This window comes from Pan paniscus, chromosome 14 (assembly GCF_029289425.2).
Source record: "Pan paniscus chromosome 14, NHGRI_mPanPan1-v2.0_pri, whole genome shotgun sequence".
Taxonomy (NCBI): domain Eukaryota; kingdom Metazoa; phylum Chordata; class Mammalia; order Primates; family Hominidae; genus Pan; species Pan paniscus.
Window position 1 is genome coordinate 21,122,103 of NC_073263.2, and position 26,213 is coordinate 21,148,315.

The 26,213-nt window shown below is 37.2% G+C and overlaps 1 protein-coding gene and 1 non-coding gene across 3 annotated transcripts in view; both read right to left on the bottom strand.

Annotated features, from left to right (window-relative positions):
* The window catches only part of MICU2 (mitochondrial calcium uptake 2), a 115,663-nt gene that overhangs the window by 28,889 nt on the left and 60,561 nt on the right, over positions 1 to 26,213 (bottom strand). For both annotated transcript variants that reach the window (XM_003833031.5, XM_034936443.3), the window contains exons 3-5: positions 18,007 to 18,038; positions 17,652 to 17,727; positions 1,006 to 1,053 (exon numbers count right to left, since the gene is read on the bottom strand). In XM_003833031.5, the coding sequence (XP_003833079.1) occupies positions 1,006 to 1,053; positions 17,652 to 17,727; positions 18,007 to 18,038 (156 nt within the window). The remainder of the gene's footprint in view (positions 1 to 1,005; positions 1,054 to 17,651; positions 17,728 to 18,006; positions 18,039 to 26,213) is intronic.
* LOC112436941 (small nucleolar RNA U13) lies at positions 6,151 to 6,251 on the bottom strand. Its single transcript, XR_003025608.1, has one exon. It is a non-coding gene; the product is annotated as a small nucleolar RNA U13 (small nucleolar RNA).

The following is a 26,213-nucleotide window of genomic DNA, read 5'->3' on the forward strand; positions in this document are numbered from 1 at the left end:
TTCTTTAGCTGCACTAGGGGCTTTTCTATATTCTTACAGTACCTTGGTTATTTTCAAATTAATGATTACTTTTTATTTCCCTTTCTCAGAGTACTTAAACAACAACAACAACGTATTTTGCAATCATTTTAGACTTTTGGAAATTTTGTAAAGATAGTACAAAGAGTCCACAGAGTCCTCTAATTTTTCTTTTCTTCTGAGACAGGGTCTCACCTGTCACCCAGGCTGGAGTGCAGTAGCGTGATCACAGCTCACTGCAGCCTCAACCTCCTGGGCTCAAGCAATCCTCCTACCTCAGCCTCGACAAGTAGTTGCGACTACAGGTGTGCACCACCACACCTCGCAAATTTTTAATTTTTTTTGTAGAGATGGGGTTTTACCATGTTGCCCAAGCTGGTCTCAAACTCCTGGGCTCAAGCTAAAGTGCTGGGGTGAGCCCCCACACCTGGTCTTCCTCTAATGTTAACATCTTACATAACCACAGTACATTTATAAAGACTAAGAAATTAACATGGCACAGCATTATGAACTACACTATCGACTTTATCTGGGTTTTATGTTTTTTCACTAATGCTGTTTTCCTATTCTAGGATTAAATATAAGATACCATGTTGTATTTAGCTGTCATGTCTCCTGAGTCTTCTCTAATCTGTATCAGTGTCTCAGTCTTTTCTTGTTTTCCATGACCTTCACACTTTGAAGAGTACTGGTCAGGAATTTTGTATAATGTCAGATAAGCATTTTTAAAGCCTAGACTACCACTATGATTCTCTAGTTCAACAAACTTTCTATTAAAGAGACAAAGCTATGGGCTGCTATAGTGCACAGGAGGCAGAAGAGACCCAAAGAGATAACCTAATCCAACATTATCATTTTGCAGATATAGAAACTAAGGCATCAATAATGTTTTTAATGATAAAGACATAAATGCCAAACTTTTAAAATCCTGTTTGGTAAGAACAGAGAATTCCACATGATCTCTGAGAAAAACTGTGGGATACTTACTAGTGAGGATTGTAAGCAAGAAAAGATACTCGGTATATGAAATTAGCCCTGAAAGAGATAAAAACATACCAGAAAATAAGCTTTAGATGGTTTAGAATATACAGAGACATTAACATTGAAATTTCACCTAATTAAAAAACAATTTTACTTTAAATTACCTCTCTTTGATACAGTGGAAAATTTTTATAATAGTTGAAGTAGAGGCCTAATACTTAAAAAAAGAAACTATGTTTCATCAGGTACTATTACTAGTAAGGAAGTTGTGATGGTTGGTTTTAAGTGTCAGTTTGACTGTGTCACAGACTGAACATCTTGAGTGTCCAGATTAAACATCATTTCTGGGTGTGTCTGTGAGATTAGCATTTACATTGGTAGACTCGGTAAAGCAGGCTGTTCTTCGCAGTGTGGGTGGGCATTATCCACTCTGTTGAACAAAAAGCAGAGGAAGGAGAAATTCACCCTTTTTTTCTGCCTCACTTCTTGAGCTGGAACATCTTATCTTCTACCCTCAGATGGGTTTACACCATTGACTCCCCTGGTTCTCAGGCCTCCAAATGTGGACTGAACTACACCATCAGCTTTTCTGGGTCTACAGCTTGCAGATGGCAGATCATGGGACTTCTGTACCTCCATAATTGCATGAGCCAATTCTTCACAGCCAACCTCTATCTAAATCTCCTATTGGTTCTGTTTCTCTGGAGAACACTGACTAATACAGAAGAATCGAAGCTGGCTCGCAAATAACAGGCATCCACTACAAGTTTTATTTACATGGCACTTTAGTTACTTCTACTTAAAGTTTTACTATGCATAACATCTCAAGTGAAGCAAATTTATAAATTCAGTAGAATAACAGAGACTTGGGATATACTGAGAGTCAAATTACATTATTTAAAACGTAGTAATTAGTTCTTTGTAGCAGTAACTTGATTTTTCCTTTGGGAAATCATTCTTTGTCAGTCTCAAATATGCAGTTTGGGTAGGATGACCCTACCTTTGCCTCTGCAAGTAAATGCTAATTGGCTGAAGCCAATCACTGCATTTCTGTGGAATTGATGCAGGGATGGGCAAATAGCTCAGGCCCAAGCTAATAAGGAGGTTGCACTAGTCTGGCTCCAGGGACTGGTTCAGGGATGGGCTAACACCTAAGTTGGGCCACTCAGAGTAGTACAGCAGGATTTCTGATGCAAATGCTGGATCACTGACTTTCACATTTTTATTTTGTGCTGGGCTTTGGTGATGTGAGAATGTTATTCTCAGGAATGTCAGGCAATGGAGAGAGTGCCTGGAACTGCCAGAAGCCAGTATTTAGAGCACGAGAATGTAGCCAATCTTTAATTGCCAGATCTGGAAAATGAATATGGTGATGTTTGAGCCCTGGATGAAGCTGGGTTTGAAGCTAACTCTGTCTAGTCACTAAACTTTCTTGCTGGCTCAAGTACATTGTGTCAGGTTTTAGGCTGCTTACATAGAAACGATATCTCAAAAACCATGGCTTCCTGATACGCTAAAAAACAATTGTTCCCTCCGGATCAAAAGATTGGTATAATAGCAAAATGCACAATTAACAATTAAAAACACTTTTTTAATCATGGAAAACTTCAATCATATGCAACAACAGAGAGAATAATATGATGAATAATTATATATAATTATATTAAATAACACAATGAAACTCAGCACCAATAATTATCAATTCATGGCAGGTCTTGCTTTATCTATATTCCTTTTCACTCCCTACCTCCCACTGGATTATTTTGAAACAAAACCCACATATACATATCATTTCATAGTAAAAAATTCAGCCTGTATATCTAAAAAAAACCTCCCTGCCAGATAGTTACCACACCTAAAAAAGTATCAATAATTCCTTAACATCTTCAAATTCAAATCAGCATTATCAATTTTCCTGTTTTAGACAAGTTTTCAAGTGTGTTCAAATGAGCATCCAAAGAAAAGTCCTTACATTGCACTTGGTGAGTAGGTCTCTTAAATCACCTGTTTTTAAATATTGTGGTAAAATAAACATAACATACAATTTACCATTTAAACCATTTTTAAGTTTGGTAGCATTAAGTACATTCACGCTGTTGTACAACCGTCATTAGAAATTTTTCATCATGCTAAACAGAAACACTGTACACATTAGTCCTGAATCCCACCACCCATTCCTGCCTCTAGCCCCTGCAACCTCTATTCCACTTTCTGTCTCTGTGAAGTTGCCTATTCTATCTAGGTACCTAACATGAATCATACGACATTTGTCCTTTTGTGACTTGCTTATTTCACTTGGCATAATGTTTTAAAGGTTCATTCATACTGCAGCATATGTCAGCATATCCTTCCTTTTTAAGGCTGAATAATATTTCATTGCACCTATGTACCACATTTTGTTTATCCACTCACCTGCTGATGGACATTTGGGGTGTTTCTACCATGTGGTTACTGTGAATAATGCAGCTACAAATATTGGTGTACAAATATTTATCTGAGCCCCTGCTTTCATTTCTTTTGGGTATATACCCAGAAGCAGAACTGCTGCATCATACAGTAATGCTGTGTAATTCAATTTTTTTTTTTTTTTTTGAGATGGAGTCTTGCTCTGTCGCCCAGGCTGGAGTGCAGTGGTGCGATCTCGGCTCACTGCAAGCTCCGCCTCCCAGGTTCACGCCATTCTCCTGCCTCAGCCTCCTGAGTAGCTGGGACTACAGGCGCCCGCCACCACGCCCGGTTAATTTTTTGTATTTTTAGTAGAGACAGGTTTCACCATGTTAGCCAGGATGATCTCGATCTCCTGACCTCGTGATCTGCCTGCCTCGGCCTCCCAAAGTGCTGGGACTACAGGCGTGAGCCACCGCGCCTGGCCAATGCTGTTTTAATTTTTGAGGAATCGCCCTACCTTTTCCACAGCAGCTGTGGAAATACAAATTCCCACCAAATTTCTCCACATCCTCAACGCTTGTATTTTCTTTTTTTTTTTTTAACTGCCAACCTAATGAATGTCACGTGGTATCTCATTGTGGTTTTGATTTGCATTTCCCTGATGATTAGTGACGTTGAATACCTTTTCATGTGCTTTTCATGTGTATATCTTATTCTGAGAAATTTCTACTTCAGTCCTTTTCCCATTAAGAAAAGTTTTGTATAGTTCTTTACATATTCTGGTTATTATCCCTTATTATATATATGAATATATACGATTTGAAAATATTTTCTCCCATTTGTGGATCTTTTCTTCACTCTCTTGACAGTGTTCTTTGATTCACAAATGTTCTTAATTGTGATGTAGTCTTATTTATTTATTTAACAAGGTCTCACTCTGTTTCCCGGGCTGGAGTACAGTGGCACAGTAGTGGTTCACTGCAGCCTTGACCTCCCAGGTTCAAGCGATCCTCCCCACCTCCCAGCCTCCTGAGTAGCTGGGACCACAGGCATGTGCCACCATGTCTAGCTAATTAAAATACTTTTTTTTTTTTTTTTTGTAGAGACAGGGTCTTCCTATGTTGCCCTGGCTGGTCTTGAATTCCTGGGCTCAAGTGATCCTCCTGCCTCAGCCTCCCAAAGTGCTAGGACTGCAGGTGTGAGCCACTGTGCCCAGCTTTCCTGTCTCTTATGTCTCTCTTAATATATAGGTTTTCTCCCTTGTCTTTTTTGCCCCTACCTTTCAATTTAATTGTTGAAAAAGGTGGTCATTGGTCCCATAAAATTTCTAATAGTCTGTAAAATTCTGATGACTGTATGTCCTTGGTATCATTTCACATGTTCCTCTACCTTCTGTATTTTCTACAAATGGTACTTAAATCCAGATGTGTGCTAAGATTCAGGTTTGATTTTGACAAGAATTCTTCACAGATGGCATTGTATACTTCCATTAGGAGGCCAAAATGCAGATGTTTACAGAAAATACTAGATACCATAGAGAGATACGAATAGTAAGAGTTACAAGAGTTTAGAAAAATGTGCAGGCATTTCCGGAGTTTAGATGATCAAAGATGTCACAGAGGAAGTAATTCTAACAGTAAACTTTGAATGATTGGTAAAAATTTTAATTAAGCAGATGTGGTATAAATGGGAAAGCTATTTAAGACAGATGAAGCTGAATATGAAAACTGCAAAGTGATTGTCTGAAATAATGCTCATGTGGAAGCAGCAATGGGAAAAAAAAAACTACTATGGTAGTTCGGACAGGAAGAATAAAGAGTTGCAGAGGGTGATGACGGTGGGAATGTATTTACCCTTCTGTGCAGGACAACATACCCTAATGGCTCCCAAGCAAATAAAGGAGGGAGTCAGGGCCAAAGGTAGTTCAGAGCAAGGAAAGCAAACATGGTATTATTAGATGATTCCATGTTTTAACTATAAGTAAATATTTTAAATGTTTTCAATGGCTTCCTTTTTTTGAATTACCAACTTTTTGTTGTTTCTATTTTGGAGCAGGTGTACTTTTCTTTAACAAAAAGACTATAGTATGTTTTCAGATTTTCTTTTGCTTTAAACTATTTAGTCCTTCTATAAAGGGAGAATAAATTAAATGTGTTTTGTCATATCTTGTACCTGAGAGAAGTGCTCTAATGTTAGCTGAAAGATCAAAGTATTTCATTCTTTGGCAGCCTTAAGAATTTTTCTCATTTTCAAAGGAATATGGCAATGTGAAAAAAATGGCCAAACCTCTAGACTCCACTGGGCTTGATGCCAAAAGGAGACCTTGCTTTTCTTCTCTTTAGACACAGGTACAGGTCCTTTATGCAAGCAGAACTTTTTGAAAAAGAAAATTCCAGGGTCTTTCTTTGAAATACTGACTTAAATAAAAAGCTTGAATAATCACAGAGTTGAGACAGTATAAAAACAGTACCTTTCACTCTCAAGGTGGGTTATAAATAAACACGGTAGTTCTACAACAGCATTCTAGGCATTTGCCCTCTGAAAATGTTTTTAAAGAAAACTGACACACGAGAATATTGACAGGAGAAACAGCTTAATATATATTTGTTATATCTAATTGTAAAGTAAATGCTGTTAAATGGCAATGATTCAAAACTGCATTAGGACAGTATTTTAAATAATTTATGTTTAAAAGTTTGTTAAAGAATCTCTTAAGAGGGACACTAGGAGAAACGAGTAAGTTCTGACTTTTTCCTCTCTTCACGTCAGACAACCAATATGTTGTCCTTGTAAACAAGGTTTGAGGGAGGCGCATCTCACTCATCAATGTGAAAACCCAGTCATCACACTTAAGATGAATAAATTCTGTCAGTTACAACGCTTATCTAGAAATATTAAGATGGAACCATTCTAAAATATGACCGCTGTTAAGTACAATTTTGTGAATCCTGTTTTCCAAAGAGATTGGATTATCCCACCTATTGCAAGAATATATTTATATCTTACAACATATCTCATAATTTATATTCAGTATATTTTTGAGGATGGTATTAAAATTATGCTCAGTTTAAAAAATATATATATAGTAACCTACAACTTCTTCTTCCTTATAATAATATGTGTTGGTAAATTATTTTCTTATTTTAGGAATGTACTACCTTTTGCTAGTTACAATAGAGTATAAATTTTGATAGTTCTTATACGTGGTAAAATGGAATATTTCAAAGGGTCCCAAGTATAACTAAGTTTTACATTGTTTTTCTTCAAATCACTATTAACAGCAACAGTGAAGTATATCTTTAAAACGTGTATCTTCTGAATCTTTTATAAAATAAACATTTAGTGTTTTTTTCTTTAAGTTGGAAATGTACATGTCAACTCATGTATTTCAGGGAACTAAAAAGTAACTGTTGTTTTTCCTCAAGATGTTTCCCTATTGCACTTGTAAGCACTTTTTTCCTATACTATCAGATCACAATCAACATTACAGACAAGATATACAAGAGTCTCAGCCCTTCCACTGTATTGGGCTTCCTCACAATTTAATAAACAATTCTACTGTTCTCTGTTTGTTCAGTCAAAAACAATTTATTAAGCATATACCACATGCTAGCCAGTGCGCTTAGACCTCACAAGTTTACAAAGAAAAGGGCCTTTTCCCTCAAGGAATTTATATTCTAAGAAGTTAGCAGATGACACATAAACCAGCAATTATAATAAAACGTGGCGAGAAAGAATATATAAAGAATGATGAGAATGCAGGGGAGGGAACAATTCTTTCTACTGAAGAAGTTAAAAACGATTCCCAGAAGAAGTGAAGCTTGCGTTAATTCTCCAATGAGCAGAAGGCTGGGAGAGGGTGGTGAGTCAGAGAGTAGAGGGAGAGAGAGAATGGCACAGGCAAAGGGAAGAGCGTGTGCAAAAGTATGAAAGCATAAAAAGACGTGGCACACTGTGCAGAATGGCAAGAGAGGACAGCAGGGAAGCTTATGCAGGGCACAGGACACAAAGGGCTTATATACACCAAACTAAGGAAGTCAGATTTTATTTATTAAGTGACAAAGTTACTTGATCTGTTTCCTATTCTCTAGAGGTAGGGAGAAGAGAAGATGAATTCGATAAATACTTAGGTAAAATTGGAAAGACTTTGTGTTTGATTGAATATGAAGGGTGGGAGGGGCAAAGAGAGAGAGAAAGGGTTCTAAGATATTTCTTGGGTTTGGGTGAGTTAGATGAAAGCTTTTACTACCAAATGAGATCAAGAATACAGGAAGTGTTGGTTTAGGGGGAAGATGATGAGTGCAGTTTGGCATATTCTGAATCCAAGGTAACTGAGAGAGATCCAAAACCAGGTGTCTGGCAGCTAGTTTGTAAATACACAGATGGCTGAGGCTCAGGAGTGTAGCCTGGGCTGGAAGCACTGAAAGAGATTTGGGAGTCATCTCATGAACGCTAAAACCAAGGAGGCTGAAGAAGAGTAGTAAGTGAAGGACAAAATTCTATGAAGTGCCAATGTTTAATAGGCAGGAGGTGGAAGAGGGCCAATGACAGAGAGAGACTAGGACAGTGTGGTTTCAGAGAAATCAAGAGGACTTGTGACACAAAGATTTGCCTAATTAACAGATCTTTCGTTGACATGATCTCAGGTACTGTGTCAGAAGTTTCACGTAAGTCACTGTAACCTTGAAGTAGATATTATCATCTCTATTTTACAGATGAAGTAGGCTTTAAAGCAGCTCATAAACCACAAGCTACACAGGAGCTGGGAGACTCTATATATTCAGCCTGTGAAGGCTTCTCACAATTAGGGACACTCTTGTTCCAGCTAGAATGTGGTACAGTAGATGTGTTGGAGGGATGGAGAAGGGGAAGGATCAGGGTTGAGACCCCAATCAGCGTGGGATAAAAGTACAGAGAAGTCTAAGTATAGAAAAGTCTAAGTTAAGGGTGGTCAGCATTTGGATGAATGGTGAGAGAGCAGATCTTACACCTTGCCCTTTCATGATACTTCTAACGCTTCCCAATTCTGTAACTCTCCAGTTCTGCCTCATCTTTTACCTGCCAATTGCTTAATTTTCTTGTCATCCTTAAGTTACATCTTACAGTCCTGATTTCCCTGCCAGTCCTTTATGAATGTAGGAATGTAAGTTGATTTTCCTCCCACAGCCACTGCATGTACATTTTAAAAATTTATCTTTGACTTTGTAATGAATGCTATGTATATTCTCTATCCTTACAGCCATTTACTGTTTCTGGTTCCTTTTAAAGCCTCCTTCCCTCACCCCTTCCCCTCTCATCATGCTCATTCCTCTATTTCTCGTATGAATATCCTCATAGACTTTGCCTAAGGGGGGAAAATCCTATTTTTCTAATAGTTTATCACTAAGGTCTTTCTCCCAATCATCCGAAATACTGGGTCTTAATTCTCCTTCAAAAAAAAAAAATCCTGGAAATATATGATTAATGCTGTTGTTCATTCTGAGAACATAAACAGTCCTCCAGCTATGTAAATAACAAAGAAAGAAAACTATCTAATGAGGAAAATGTGTGTGCAGGCTGATGAATTTATCTCCTTGATAGTTAGAAAGATTATCTACTATGTCTCTCTCTCTGAAAGTTAAAAAAATAAAAATAAAAATAAGTTACTGGGGTGGCCACTGAGGGGGTCAGGGAGGCTGCACAAGGTGGCGAGCCTGGACAGCCAGAGCAGCCCCCACCCCAGCCGTACCCACCACCGCCCCAGCAGCAGCACGAGGAAGAGATGGCGGCCGAGGCCAGGCAAGCCGTGGTGCCCCCATGGACGACGGGTTTCTGAGCCTGGACTCACCCTCCTACGTCCTGTACAGCAACAGAGCAGAATGGGCTGATATAGATCTAGTGCTGCAGAATGATGGCCCCAATCCTGTGGTCCAGATCATTTACAGTGACAAATATACACTCTGGAAATGATTAAACTAGTACCACATAATGAAAGTGCCTGCAACTATTTGAAAGGGATTTTTCAGGATCGTGGTCTTTCCAAATATCCTAATCTGTTAAGTCAATTACTTGATTTACAACCAAGTCATAGTTCCCCCTACCTAATTGCCTTTCTTGTGGTTATCTATGAAGACATGCTAGAAAACCACTGTGACAAAAAGGAAGACATTCTTAATAAAGCATTAGAGTTATGTGAGATCCTAGCTCAAGAAAAGGACACTATAAGAAAGGAATATTGGAGATAGATTGGAAGATCCCTTCAAAGCAAACACAGCACAGAAAATGACTCACCAACAAATGTAGAGCAATGACACCATCCAGAAAAACTTGATGGAATGCTTTTATTTTTTATTAAGGGACCCTGCAGGAGTTTAAAACGAGAGTGGTCCTTCCCTTTGCCTGTGATGTCAAAGTGCATCACACAGGTATTGCTTTTTAACAAGAACTGATGCTCCTTGGGTGCTGCTGCTACTCAGACTAGCTCTAAGTAATGGGATTCTTCTAAAGCAAAGTCACTGGATGGGAGGAGGAAGAAAAAGTCCCATAAAGGAACTTTTGTAGTCTTATCAACATGTAATCAAATCCCTTAGCATCAACTCTTCCCTCAGTAGTACACGCGTCAAGATTTGTAGAAGTAATAACTGCAGGTCATTTGTATGTAATGGATATGAGGTAGCTGAAGTTTGGTTCAGTAAGCAGGGAATACAGTGGTTCCATCAGAGCTGGTCTGCACACTCATGTTATCTTGCTATCACTGTAGCCAACTAATGCCAAAAAAACGGTTTTGTAATAAAAGCATAGCTGTATCTAAAAACAAAAATAAACGAACAAAAAAAGAAGTTACCGATATTCTTTCTCAGTATCCTCTAAAAACAAGTACCTATTTTTTCTCCCTTATGGCACAGAGGCAGCAAAGCTGGTAAAGAAATACTACAATCCTTCTGGAGACCAGAATCCTGACTTCCGGATGTGACTACAATCTAACAGGATTCTCTGATGCAGACTAGCAGGAGGTATGAACACCCCTCCCAAGTCTTCCTCTGCCAATATGAAAAGCTGCTCCACAAATCTTGCCCCTATACGTAGAGGCTGAATGAAGAGAACACTGATCTCAATTTCAAGAAGAAACTAAAGAACATCTACAGATTTTTCTTCTATCTGAAGAGTCAAAACTGTAATTAAACTGCAATAACTTTCGACCTTGTCTTCAAATCTCATTGTCACTTTCAAAACTTCCATTAACCCATTTCATACAATCTCCACTACCATTTGCTATCTTCACACCAAGAAAATAAAATGTTTGCTTACTGCTCTTTGAAATTCCAACTCTTTTCATACTTATGCCTCAAAAATATTACTTGTCAATAAAAAGAAAAAAATTTTACTTGTCATTTGCCAAGTACTCTCCCAATTTTCTCCAAAGTTTGTTAAATCTCATTCATATCTTCATTATCTCTCACGAGATAGAGAATTTCTCAGTGCTCTTTCAGGACTGACTAGTGAGCCCCTTCCTTCAAACTCACCCCACTAGAATGATCTAATTGTTTGCTTCCCCAGCTTAGGTGGTTCTTGTTGAATTTCATCAAAAGAGACAGAGAAGAAACAACTAGGATGGTGAGAAAAGCAATACAACAAAGTATGGGGTCATAGAAGCCAAAACAAGGTGCTGTTCTGATGTAGATAATATATCAAATACTGCCGAGGTCACATAAGCTGAGACTACAAAATGTCCTCATTGAACTGGTAACAAGGAGGTCACTGGTGATCATGACAAAACAGTGTCCACGGTGGAGTGGGTACCAGGCTGAAATGAGCTGAATGAATGAATGAGAGGTGAGGAAGTGAACACAACACACCAGGGAATATGGGGGTAAAGGAAAAATTTTTTACCCTAAAAAATGGGACATACTTTTAAGTTTACATCAGGTAGGAATAAGGTAGAGAGAAACAAACTGGTGATGGGGTAAAATAGGGAAAAATATCAAAGTAGAAAAGTCTTGAAAAGGAAAGAAAAGAGGCCTAGAGCAAATACAGAGACATGGGCTTATGTTGTACAGAATAGATCTATAAAGATAGCAAAGACAGACAAGATGGATGCAGCTGTAAGATGCAGATGCAACAGCAGATTTGGAGGTGAGTTCTTTCTTTCTTTAGGTAAAGAAAAAATGCCTTAAAAAGTTTATTAAATTCCACGGTGTACAGGATATACTTCATAATGAATCCAACTAATTTTAATAATTATCTTTATGATTCTGAGTATAGAATGATTTTATATATATATATATATATATATTTGTAATCAATAGTAAGGCAGCGCAATTTTTTTTTTTTTTTTTTTGAGGCAGAGTCTTGCTCTGTCTCCCAGGCTGGAGTGCAGTGGCGCAATCTTGGCTCACCGCAAGCTCTTCCCCCCAGGTTCACGCCATTCCCCTGCCTCAGCCTCCCGAGTAGCTGGGAATACAGGCGCCGGCCACCGCGCCCAGCTGATTTTTTGTATTTTTAGTAGAGACAGGGTTTCACCGTGTTAGCCAGGATGGTCTCGATCCCCTGACCTCGTGATCCGCCCGCCTCGGCCTCCCAAAGTGCTGGGATTACAAGCGTGAGCCACTGCGCCCAGACAAGGCAGTGCAATTTTTAAAAATTCTATTTGTGTTTAATACTGCCAGAATCAGATTTTTCTTCTTCAATTAAGTGACTGCATTTTGTGACTAATACACTTTGAAATAACTGTATACCACATTAAATATGGTAATACATCGAATAGCCCTAATTTAAAAAAATAGCTAGGGAAAAGAAAAAATATCCTACTACAGTTGCAGGTCATTAACTATTAAGCTGATAAAACATTGCTCATTAGGAGGCAGAATTTTCTTCTAGTATATCTTAGAAATAATTCACATCAAAGTCAAATATTTTGATAAAGAAGAGATAAAAATTAGAGGATAATTTCATGTTTTTATTCAGATATTTGATAAAGAGGAGGCTGAGGCACGAAAATCACTCGAACCCGGGAGATGGAGGTTGCAGTGAGCCAAGATCACGCCACTGCGCTCTAGTCTGGGCGTGAGACTCTGTCTAAAAAAAAAAAAAAAAAGAGTTGATGCATTATTTCTAAAATGTATGAAAGCATTACTACAAAATGGATCTAATTTTGCTGACAAAATAATACCAAGTAATCCTTTTTAAATTTTTAAATATTTCCTTTTCCTCTCCTTTTTTTTTGAGACAAGGTCTCACTCTATTGCCCAGGCTGGAGTACAGCGGTACAATCATGGCTCACTGAAGCCAGCTTCTTAGGATCAAGTGATTCTCTCCCACCTCAGCCTCCCAAATAGAGGGTATTACAGGCGTGAGCCACCATGTGCAGCTAATTTTTTTATTTTTTGTGGAGACGGGGTCTCCCTACGTTGCCTAGGTTGGTCTTGAACTCCTGGGCTCAAGTGATCCTCCTGCCTTGGCCTCCCAAAGTGCTGGGGTTACAGGCATCAGCCACTATGCCTGGCCCCAATTAATACTAACTGGGAAGAAGACCAACATAAATTATTGAAAGTTTTAACTGGGAAATATTTAAAAAAACACGTAGTCTTCATACTTTCAATACACAGAAAGGCTAAAAGTGCATAGCAAAAATACTCAAGGGATTCACTGAAATAGATCAGGATAATTTGTAATTAGCATGTAGTTAATTTTAGATGAGCATCTATTATGTGTCAGAGAATGTTTTTAGGCAACATACCAAGCAACTGGGGATATAAAAATAACCACATATATTTTTCCACTTTGAGATTATGGCTTAATTAAGAAAGATTAGAAATCAGAGAGTACAGTGTAACAAAATACAAAAAATGAGAAAGCATAAGACTGTTTATTGGTTTCACAGATGACTTCATAGAGTAGGGTAGCTGAGAAGTGGAAGCTGTTGAGCAGGGAGCAGGAGTATGGTATTCCATATAAAGGTCATAGGCAGCACTTGAGGCACTACCAGGAGTCTGCACTGTGAATGCAGCAATGAAGCTGTACAGGTACTTCTTTTCAGAAGCACGGTATGCTTTTAAGGTTTTGAAATGGGGTTGTCTTTTCAGTTTTTAAAGATTAATCTCTTATCTCTCAATTTTTTTTCCTTAAGATGATTTAAATTTTCTCTCTTCAGTTTTTATTTTACTCATTTTTCTTGAAAACACTTTTTAATAGAATTTCTAAAATCACATTATATTTATGTAGAGTTTTACACAAAAGCTGAATTAATCTACTCTGGCTCTCATATTCTGCCTTTAGATCAAAATTATTATAGAACCCTCCCCAGCCTTCCTTACTTCAGGAAAAAAAACATCAAATAATCATAAGATAACTCAGTTTATATCCACAGAGATTATCTGAGTTTTCACAACTGGTAAATACCTTTCTTAAGAGTCTCAAAATGCTTCCAGAAAAGTCTATATCATGGAAAGGTACCTCAAAGCCATAGCTCTGATCTAAATATTGGTACTTGAAATTTAAACATCTTGCTTAAAATCTACTTTAAAATGACAAATTAGTAATTTCCTAAAGTAAAACCTTACAAAATATTTATTAACTATGATTTTAAAAATACCATTTATTTACAAACTCATTAAGAGGCTAAGGCTCAGTTAATATTAAATCTTACAAAAAAACATATAGCAATATTACCAATTATAAACTTAAAATGTACCAGACACACAGCAAGAAAACTAAAACCAACTTGCCCAAGGTTACACAGCTAATAGAGCTAGGAATCTAAACCAGGCTTAAAACCCATGTTCTTAATATTTTTTAAGGCTACATACCAGATACTATAAATGTTTAAAACATCTTATTTTATTAAATTCTTTCAACAATCCCATAAGGAAGGCATTACTATCTTATTTTAAAAGGTGATGAAAGTGAGGATGAAAGAGATTAAGTAATTTCCCCGGGTCATAAAACTAGGAAAAATTTGAATTTAAGTCTGTCAACTTCAAAACACACACTTTTGTTCACTAACCATATACTACATTCCAGTAAATTCCCACTATAAAAAATTTAGGAGCTTGTTAACCTCAAAGTCTATAGGGATGTTCTGGTGCTATGACTGGAAGGAATTGGTAAAGGGTGGGGTGAAGTGGGTATAAAGATAAGTAGACAGTTTAGTATAAGGAACTAATACTCACAGAATATAATGAAAGTCCACTAAATATTGATACAGAATGTACAGAAATAGATATTTATCAATAAATAAATGATTAATATTGATTTTATGGAGTTATTATACCTTTGTCATATTTTTCTTCTCCATGGAGTGTTATATGATAAACTTATTCTCAATTTAAAACTAAATTTTTTTTTTTTTTGAGACACGGTCTTGCTCTGTTGCCCAGGTGACCACACACAGCTCACTGCAATTGCAACCTCAACCTCTCGAGCTCAAGCGATCCTCTCACCTCACCCTCCCAAGTAGCTGGGACTACAGGTGTGCATCACCACGCCTGGCTAATTTTTCTTATACATTATTTGTAGAGATAGAGACTTGCTATACTGCCCAGACTGGTCTTGAACTCCTGGGCTCAAGCTATCCTCTTGCTTCAGCCTCCCAAAGTGCTGGGATTACAGGCGTGAGCTAATGCACTCAGCCATAAAATTAATGTTGATTTGAGAATGTTGTAAATCTCTTGAGATAACTGTAAAAGCTCTGCTGCATTCAATGAAAGGTTATAAACCACTGATTTAGAAATTACATTTGTTTCTTAATTCTCCAATTCCTTCTTTAGACAACAGGAAACAATAATTAATTTATCACCAATCTCAGGTGAACACTTTTTCTACACTTATAAGAGTGGTCCATCTCTCAGATCCTTGATAAGGTTCACTAAATTAACTATGCCAACTTCTATTTTAGCTGTCTATTTCTACGGTCACTCCCTGAACCCTGAAATCACCTGCAAGTGCTTCAGCTTAGAAACTGTAAATTCAGACACCTACTCTATGACCATGGTTGTTTTCTGCTCTTGGACATCCACTACATCTGTTTTCAACCTCACTGGCAGCTTTCTCTCTAGGCTTTTTTCTATTCCTGGAGTTTATCATGAAAAGGGGATTTGTTTCCCTCTTGACTTTCCTACTTTCTTTTTAAATTTTTCTTCGTATTTTACTTTATTCTCTATTGTCTCTGCTTAAACTCCATGGCTCATTAGTTAAAACCTCTCTTGCTCCTAACATTGTTAACTCCCTAGGCCGTGACTTCCTCCATTCTTCTGCCTAGCAAATCCTAACTGTCCAACTATTCTATTCTACAACTACACTGATCAATGACTCATTCTTTCATAATCTATGTTCTCTTCTAGTCCTTGAAAGATTCCCAGAAGTCTGTTTCTCTCATCAGTTCTTTTTCCATATCCCAGAAGCTACTTCAAACCTTCTTTCTCCATAAAGCTCAGACCTACTATATCCAACATTTTCTTTCTTTCTTTCTTTTCTTGAGACGGAGTTTCACTCTTGTTGCCCAGGCTGGAGTGTAATGGCATGATCTCGGCTCACTGCAACCTCTGCCTCCCAGGTTCAAGCGATTCTACTGCCTCAGCCTCCTGAGTAGCTGGGATTACAGGCACCCGCCACCATGCCTGGCTAATTTTTTGTGTTTTTAGTAGAGACAGGGTTTCCCCATGTTGGCCAGGCTGGTCTCAAACTCTGTACCTCAGGTGATCGGGCTGCCTCGGCCTCACTGGCCTCCCAAAGTGCTGGGATTACAGGCGTAAGCCACCGCACCTCACCCTAAATCCTATTTTATAAAGAAAATCAAGGCTACTCCAAAACACCTCCCTCATTTGCTTGCCAGTAATTTGCAAATATCTGCATAAAATGCTCATTTGTTCACCCTTTTCTCCTGATACAGTGGGAAAGACATCCTCCCTGTGGAATGCTGATCCTTCCACTCCTGTTCTGAAGACAATCCCTTCTTTCCTATTTTCCAGGATTTTGTCCTACTCATACTTCCTTTGTATTGTCTACCTCTCCTTCTCATCAACAAGAAACATGCTCACCACCTAAAATAAACCAATATTCTCTTGGCCTTTTTTCTCTACCCTTAGCTACTACCCTCTAACTCCTCTGTTCATGACCATGTCTCTCAAGAGGTCTGCGTTTACTTTTCTCATATCCGCCCTCACTTCTCAGTGCTCTGCAACTTGGCTTTAGATCTCATCCTATCACTGACCTGTACAGTCAGCCCTCCGCATCCATGCATTCAACCAACCATGTATCAAAAATATTAAAAAACAAAAAGGTCTGGTGTGGTGGCTCATGCCTGTAATCCCATTACTTTCAATGGCCAAGTCAGGAGGACTGCTTGAGCCCAGGAGTTTGAGGCCAGCCTGAGCAATGTAGTGAGACTCCCGTCTATACTAAAATTTAAAAAAATTAGCCATGCACACCTGTAGTCCCAGCAGGCTGCAGCAGGAGGACTGCTTGAGTCCCAGAGTTTGACGCTGCCCGGAGCTATGACTGCGCCACTGCACTCCAACCCAGCAACAGAGCAAGACCCTGTCTCAAAAAAAAAAAAACAACCCCAAACAACCCACACCAATACAAATAAATAGAGTTACAGAATATAACAACTATATACATAGCATTTACATTGTATTAGGTATTAAAGTAATCTAGAGATGATCTGAACTAAATGGGAGGATGTTTGTAGGTTATACGCAAATATGATGCCATTTTATATCAGGATCTTGAGCATTCTTGGATTTTGGTATCCAAGGGGGGTCCTGGAACCAATACCCCATAGATAACAAGGCACCACTGTACTTGTTAAAATGTCAAACACTTCCAGCTGCTAAATATAGTGGATACTTCTCAGTCCTTAGCTCACTCAACTCCCTACATTTACTTGGTTTTGACATTTGATAAGTTCCCTTTTTCTTTAACACTTTCTCTGCTTGGCTTCTGTGATAACACTCTCCTGGCATTCCTCTACCTCTCTGATTACTCTGCCATGACCTCTTTCCGTCCACTCCCCTAAGTGGTGGTGGCTCCTCTGGATGCCCTTGAAGGCTTCTCATCTTTTATTTTAGATACTCTGCCTCATACCCTCTCCAGGCTTTAATTAACATTGATGTTTTAATAATTTATCTGTAATTGCTCAAAGACTTTGAAAAAGTTACCTCCTACTTACTTTATGTTTTAAAAACACCTATTAAATAACATGGTACAAATCTCATACCTTAATTCCTTAATAATACTTCAGTTAAATAAAACACATAACTAGAAATTTAACAACAAACCAAAATTACCTTTATCGCCAAGGTCTCTGAAAAAAGTTGATCCACAGCCAGCTGTTTGGATCCCTGACAGTGTATCCTCGATGTCCTTTGAATACACATATTAAAATTAAACTTCTAAAAGTTCATTTTCTTTGTAGCTGGGACTACAGACGCCCACCTCCATAGCCGGCTAATTTCTTTTTGTATTTTTAGTAGAGACAGGGTTTCACTGTGTTAGCCAGGATGGTGATCTCCTGACCTCGTGATCCGCCCACCTTGGCCTCCCAAAATGCTGGGATTACAGGCGTGAGCCACCGTGCCCGGCCAAAAGTTCATTTTCTATCTTACCAAAAACAAACCCTGCCCCCCACAACATGTTGCTTACCTTTTTTGTCAGCTTCTTGACTGAAGTTTTACCTACAACAAATAAGAAACATTATTTAGTATCCATATTCTTTGGTAAAACTCAACTTGCACTAAGAAAGAAAATTATTTAAAAAGACCAAACAACTAAATATTTATTTAAAAAGCAAAGCCTTGTAATTTTAGCTAATATCCTTAAGCCATAATCATGAGTCAGAGAATTCTAAGACTAAACACAAAGACACTACAGTTTTTCACAAGATCCATTTTCAATTTCACTCACCCTATTTCATACATATGAAATTGTATATAACCATCTATGATTTATCCTAGTTGTCTGAATCATATTATTAATTCTTGTCAAACATAATTTCTTCACATGATTATTAAAATCACTCTCTTTTTACTTTCATTGATTTAGAAAAAAACACTCATGATTTATAAAGCTTCCTTTTTTTGAACTCTGGAAAGTCCTCTTAGGCTTATAACTCTCCATTCAAATGTAAAAGTCTAGCCAACATAACCATCCATTCTAAAGTAGTTACTTTTAATAATTTCCTACTGGATAACAGAGATTTAAAGTTCTTTCAGGTTTTCAGCCACCCTCTTTACTGCCTACATCATTTTCCTAATATCCACCATAATTCTAAAGCTATTACATTGTTTCTTTTTTTTAGGACTTATTCTGATGATAGCCTCAAATCATTTTAAACATCCAGAACAAAACTGAAAAATGTTTTGTTTCTTACATAAGCAATATACAGCACTAACTTTACTTATTGCTCTCAAAATTATCTTGTCTATGAAGTTCCTTCAGCACAATTACGCAGTCTGTAGAAATTCAGGTGGCACATTAAAAAAGAGTGCTTTTAGATGTGGCTTTTCTGTAGTTTGGGTTGTTTAATTTGGACGATAAATCTACAAGAGCAAATTCTATTATTTGGTATTAGTAAACTGTCAGGATTTTATTTTTACATTATTAGTCAAAACATTACTTGTGAATATGACTACATACTTTTTAGAAACATCTATGACTATGTTTGTAAGCTTAGGTGTTGTTATTTTGGGATAATTTTTATTCACTGGAGAAACTATTATGTGCCAGCCAAAGACAAAGAGCCCCAGATTCTACTGTTAGGTGTTGTTATAGTATCAGATAATCAAATAGATAAAAATTACCATTTATTGGACAAATCTAAGTGAGTGAATGTGTATATAATACGTAGTCATATAATGCTGATAATGAACTCCAAAAAACTGTGTAATACATGTATTTACTTATCTTTACATAGTCAATTAACTTAAAAAAGAAACTGATCATTATTTCTATGCTTGTCCTAAAGTTACGCCACAAATAGTCATTACCATGTACCCTTTTATTTTTAGACAACTAAAATTAGTCTTATCTGTTTTTAAAAAGCGGATTAATCCTTACATCCAACTTAAAGTATTCTAGAAAGCAATGACTGACATTTTGAAGGCAGAAGAGGATCAAGAATTTAAGGTAGCAAAATGGATGGTGTCTAAGAGTTTCTTAGAAATCAGATTATTTCTAAGGGGTGTTATCTGTTTGAAGGCTAGATTCCTTTTTGGTCTTTCAAAAATCTGTTAAAAAAAAAAATCCTTCTACTTGAAACTGAGTGAGTAAAGAAGGTAATGTTTGCTTCCCTCCAGCTAGAAGTCTGGCTGCCAAACAGCTAAGCCAATAAAATTCAATACTATGTGAATGAAATACCACAATAAAGTCATGAATTGATTGAATAATATAACACCAGAATTACAGGTAAAAAGTAAATTATAAAATCTATGGAGGCAGATTTCATACCTGTCTTACTTTTATGTAGGTCAGTGCTAAACATTTAAATATTTGTTGAATGAGTAACTGAATAAACAAATCAGAAAAGATTTCACAATGTCTTCTTATCCAGGTCCCTGTCTTTTGGATAAATTATTATATCCCCACTTTACATGTAAAACAAATTGGCAAGAGGAATTAGGTAACAATATGGGCCTTGAAGGATTTATTTTCATATCTCATATAGATTTTTCAAAAACAGGTGTTAGACTCTTTGAATTCCATGATAGTAGTAAAAAGAGCCTGCGGCCTACTTTCGACACTTAACAAAACTGAATAATTATGCATGGTACGGTTATAGAGGCAGTTTTGCTGCTTTTCAGTATTTAATGTAGATTACAAGTTCTATTTGATATGTATATAAAAATTTGATCATCAAAAAGAAAACCAGATACTTAATGCAGTTTAAGTTGTAAAAACATCTTTTTAAATTTTTTTAATTCAAATGGAATAATTAGAAAATAATGAAGAAATTAACTTTTTGATTAAAAGTTTAGAAGCTAGTCTCTTACATAAAATTCATTTTTAGATTAAAAAAAAAAGACAAGGCAAAGATACTAGGAATGAACACCCGTTCTCTCCTGCTTCCTCTTTCTCTTCAGTTAATGCACCTCTCCCTGAGTATTATGAGAGGTTGTGGTGTTTCTAATCCAGAACACTCTGGCAGGGTTTTCTTGGTAGACAGTTGTCTCACCCAGGTTGCTTACTCTATACTACTTATTCATGGCTGAGCAGCAAAATAAGAGGTCCATGGTCTGACCTGCACAGCAGGAGCCATGACCTTTTTTCTCCCTACAGCAGTAACAAGGCAAGAGCATATTAAATACACCTAAGTATTTCTGGGCAATATTTTTCTATTTAAGGATAAAACCCATCTGGCAAATAATCTAATTTTTCCTTCTGTTTTTGTTTGAGTTTGTTTTTTTCAATGTGGGGTAGGGGGACACTCCTGTCTCTCTTTCTTTGGCTATTTCCACATTCACACAAATAAAAAATTCAGTCTCATTATTTTCACAGCTATTTGATATGTATTCACACACTTATGTATGAAAATAACAGAATGGGGCAAAAAACAGGAAAAAAGATCTAGAATTGAGGTTGTAATGTTTCATTGTATGAATATGAAAACAAGAAAAACACATTAGGGGTTTTTGTTTTTGCAGGAGACGGCATAGATCTTGAAGCACTAGGACAGAATTTTGGTTCAGGAAGTAAAATGTTTTAAAAGGATTCCACCTATATTAGAGATTCCACCATGTGGTTTTCACTATTTACAGAGGATTTATGAAGTAAAATCCAGATACAGCATATCCTGTTATAGGTAAGTGGGCCTTTTAATACTTAAAATAGTAAAGCTGCATTGATACACATTAAGTGTTCTTATAGATCAAATAAATCTGCCCCTGGCCAAAATAAAGTTATTTGATAATCATAATTACAAAAACAATACCAGCACTACATAACTTAATTTCATTTTGTAGAGGTTACTAGTCTAATACATAAAAATTAGACAATAGACACATTTCCTTTATTTCATAACTTTTTCATAAATATATGTGACAACTTGGCATCAATATTAGAATCAGCCTAAGACAGAGCTGATTATACTCTAATACATGCTTTTATTCAGTCACAGCTATTATGGAAACCAAGGCAGAAAATGATGCATTAGCAAAACTAACCTTCCTCATATCACTAATAAAAGTGGTAAGTGCTACAGCTAACATCATACTACAAGCTCTCAGCTTTTCTTCTAAGAACTGAAATGAGACAAGGATGCTCACCCCTTTTATTCAACATAGAACTGGAAGTCCTAGTCAGAGCAATTAGGCAAGAGAAAGAAAAATAAAGGGCATCCAAATTGGAAAGGAAGAAGTCAAACTGTTCCTATTTGCAGACAACATGATCTTATACATAGAAAAACCTAAAGACTCTACCAAAAAACTCTTAGAATAAATGAATTCAGTAAAGTTGCAGATATAAAATCAACATAGAAAAATCAGTAGCATTTTCTATATGCAAGCAATGAACTAAGAAATCAAGAAGCAATCCATTTGCAATGGGTACAAAAACACATACACACAAAACAAATGGGAATAAATTTAACTGAGGAGGTGAAAACCTTCACAAAAATAACTATAAAACACTGACGAAAGAAACCGAGGAGGATACAGACGAATGGAAAAACATCCCCGGCTCGTGGATCAGAAGAATTAATATTGTTAAAAGGACCACACTATCCAAAGTGATCTATAGATCCAATGTAATCCTTATCAAAAGAACAATGACACTCTTCATGCAAGTAGAAAAAAAAATCCTAAAACTTCTATGGAACCACAAAAGACCCTAAACAGCCACAACAATCCTCAGCAAAAGGAACAAAGCTGGAGGCATCAAACTACCACACTTCCAAATATACTACAAAGCTGTAGTAACCAAAAAACAGCATGGTATGGCATAAAAACAGAAACACAGACCAACAGAACAGAGAACCTAGAAATACATCCATATATCTACAGCCAATTGATTTTAGTTAGAAGTACCAAGAACCTAAGTTGAGGAGAGAACACTCTCTTCAATAAATGGTGCTGGGAAAACTAGATGTCCACATGCAGAAGAATGAAACCAGATCTAACCCCCTCACCTTATATAAAAATCAACTCAAAATGGATCAAAGACCTAAATGTAAGACCTCAAACTACAAAACCACTTTAAGAAAACAGGTGAAATACTTCAGGACATTGGTTTGGGAAATGATTTTATGAATAAGACCTCAAAAGCACAGAAAACAAAAGCAAAAAATAAATTAGTGAGATGACACCAAACTTAAAAAATAAATTAGTGAGATGATGTAAAACGCTTCTGTACAGCAAAGGAAACAAACAAGGGTAAAAAGACACCTACAGAATGGGAGAAAATATCAACAGCAAAAAATAAAAATTCAATTAAAAATGGGCAAAGAGCCTGAATAGACACTTCAAAAAAGAACACATACAAAATGACCAATAAACACATGAAAAAAAAAAAAAAAAAAAAAAAAACAACTCAACACCACTGATCATCAGGGAAATGCAAATCAAAACTATAATGAGGTATCATCTCATCCCAGTTATGATGGCTATTAGCAAAAAGACAAAAAATAAACTCTTGCAAGGATGCAGAGAAAAGGAATTCTTTTTTGAGACAGGGTCTTGCTCTGCTGCCCAGGCTAGAGTGCAGTGGCATGGTCATAGCTCACTGAGTCCTCAACTTCCTGGGCTCAAGTAATCCTCTTGCTCAACTTCCCAACTAGCTGGGACTATGGATATGCACCACCAGGCTTGGCTAATTTTTTGATTTTTAGTAGAGATGAGGTCTTGCTATGTTGTCCAGGCTGGTTTCAAATTCCTGAACTCAAGCAATCCTCCCACCTCAGCCTCCCAAAGTGCTAGGATTACACTTGTGAGCCACTGCACCGGCCAGGAAAGGAACTCTTATACACTGTTGGTGAGAATGTAAACTAGAACATATACTACTATGGACAACAGTATGAAGTTCCTCACAAAACTAAAAATAGAATTACCATATGATCCAGCAACCCCACTACAGGGCATTCATCCAAAGGAAAAAACAAGCAATACATCAAAGAGGCATCTGCATCTCCCCAGCATGTTTACTGCAGCACTATTCACAACAGCCAAGACATGGAATCAACCTAAGTGTCCAACAACAGATGAAGAACAGATAATGAAAATGTGGTATATGCATACAATGGAATACTATTCAGTCATTAAAAAAATGAAATCCAGTCATTAACAGCAACATGGATGGAACTGGAGGACATTATGCTAAGTGAAATCAAGCCAAGAACCAAAAGTTAAACACCCAATATTCTCACTGATATGTGGAAGCTAAAAAAAGTTTATCTCAGCCGGGTGCAGTGGCTCACGCCTGTAATCCCAGCACTTTGGGAGGCCGAGGCGGACAGATCACCTGAGGTTAGGAGTTCGAGACCAGCCTGACCAACGTGGTGAAACTCCATCTCTACTAAAAAATACAAAAATTGATGGGTGTGGTGGCGGGTGCCTGTAATCCCAGCTACTCTGGAGGCTGAGGCAGGAGAATCACTTGAGCCTGGAAGGCAGAGGTTGCTGTGAGCCGAGACCACACCACTGCACTCCAGCAAGAGCGAAAACTCCATCTAAAAAAAAAAAAGGGTTGATATCATAGAAGTAGAAAGTAGGACAGAGTATACTAGAGGCTGGGAAGGGTGGGAGGAAGAGAGGGATAGGAAGAGATTTGTTAAAGGATACAAAATTACTGCAAGACTGGAGGGCAAAGTTCTAGTGTTCTATATACCACTGTAAGATAACTACGATTAGCAATAATACATCACCTAGTTTCAAAGATCTAGAAGGAGGAAACTGAATGTTCTCAACACAAAGAAATGATAAATGTTTGAGATGCACATACTAATTACCCTGATATGATCACTACATACTACATGTATTGCAACATCACTATGTACCCCATAAGTATGTACAATTATTATGGGTCAGTTAAAAAAAATCAATAAATAAAACATTTTAAGTGGTAACTGAAGAAAAAAAGAGGACAAATTCAGTGGTGCTATTTTCCTTCAACAAAGTATATGGCTTGTTTATGTTTGCTGGAATATTTAAATAGTGGATGCAAAGATAGTCTCTGGTTGTATTTTTTCTAAAGGGAAACAAATGGTTATTCCCTAAAATGCCTAAAACTGGCTTCCTTGCCAATTTCCAAAGTATGGTCTTCAAATACATTTGTTTTGGAAGGGATAAAAAGACTTTTTTTTTTTTTTGCAACCTCAAGCATTGTGAAATAATAAGAGCATTATACACAACAAATTATTTAATTAGTTTAAACATGACCTAAAGGGGAAATACAGCAGCTAAGAGATTATATAACGTGGGGGAGGGAGAGGTAAGGGAAAGCTTCTCCAAATATGAGCTGCTTAAGCTAAGATCTTAAGTGTACGAATTAGCTTAGAAAAGTGAGGTTAAAAGTATTACACACATGCTATGTGTAAGTTCTGAGATGGGTATGTGTTGCAATGTTCTAGGACCAGATGGCAGGTCCTGCCAGTCTCCTCTATTGTGATGAGAAGGCAGGAGAAGCTAAGTGCCAAGGCTAGTAGTTTTAGCAGAGGCTGAGGTGGCTCCTATCTAATGATTTCCATTTTCTCTGTAGCTAGGTGGTTGGGTAATTTGATAGAGTGCGTAGGGGAAGGTGTTAAGGATAGCTAGAGGCTTGCAGAAACTCAGCATGATACATCTGAGATTGCTAATTTAAAAAAATACAACTGATTTTTATATAGTGCTGCTCAATCCTGTGACCCTGATAAACTTACTATTAGTTCTAATAGCTTTAATATTGATTCTTCGGCATGTTCTACATAGGTCATCATCCTGTACATAAACAAAGACAGCTTTATTTCTCTCTTTTAAATGTGTAGGTCTCATTTCTTTTTCTTCCCTTTTTGCATTGGCTAGACCTTCCATCCAGTACAATGTTGAAGACAAGCAGTGAAAATGGACAGCCTTGCCTAGTTTCTGATCTTAGGGGCAAAGCATTCAATCTTTCATCATTAAGAATATTAGCAAGTGGCTTTACGTACTTACTGCCTTTTATTGCCTAGTCTCAGAAGTCTCTACTGCACATGCTCTATGAGTTGAGGCAGCCACAAAGGTTCAAGGGGAGGGACAAAGGCTCCACTTTTGATGGGGAGTGATAAGGTTCTGGATGAGCATGTGGGACCAGAAACAGTCTTTTCAATTTTGAAAATGCAAATGCTACAGCATCTTAATGATTTATCTCCTCATATGGCATATTCTCCCTTTTCCTGCTTTACCTAGGGAAATTCTATCCATTCTTCACATATCCTCTGTGAAATCTCTGATTATTCCAGCCCTCATAGATCTCTCTGCTGAAATGTTCTCAGACTTTAGTCTATTACTGAAACTCTTACACTATATCATGAATTCTATTAATGTAATAATAGTATGTTTTATTCACCATTATATCCCCAAGGCCTAACACAGTACCTGTTAACATAGGGTAAATCAAATAAAAATGTAAAGAAATGTATGGATTATAACTCATTATTTCATTATGTAAGAGTTTGTACTGATTGATGTATTTACGAATCTATTTGACTAACATCTGTGCCAGGCACTGTGCTAGGTTGGGAATATGATGTCAAGTAAGACAGACCCTGATGCGGTTAACAGAGGAACTGTGGATGGGGTAGGCACAGGTGTCCATGTGTACTTGGGGGTGGGGGTGGGGGTAGAGCATCTGCAGTGCATATAGAGTTGTTTACCTGAGATGCCTCTGGTACTTCTTAGAGATGTTCA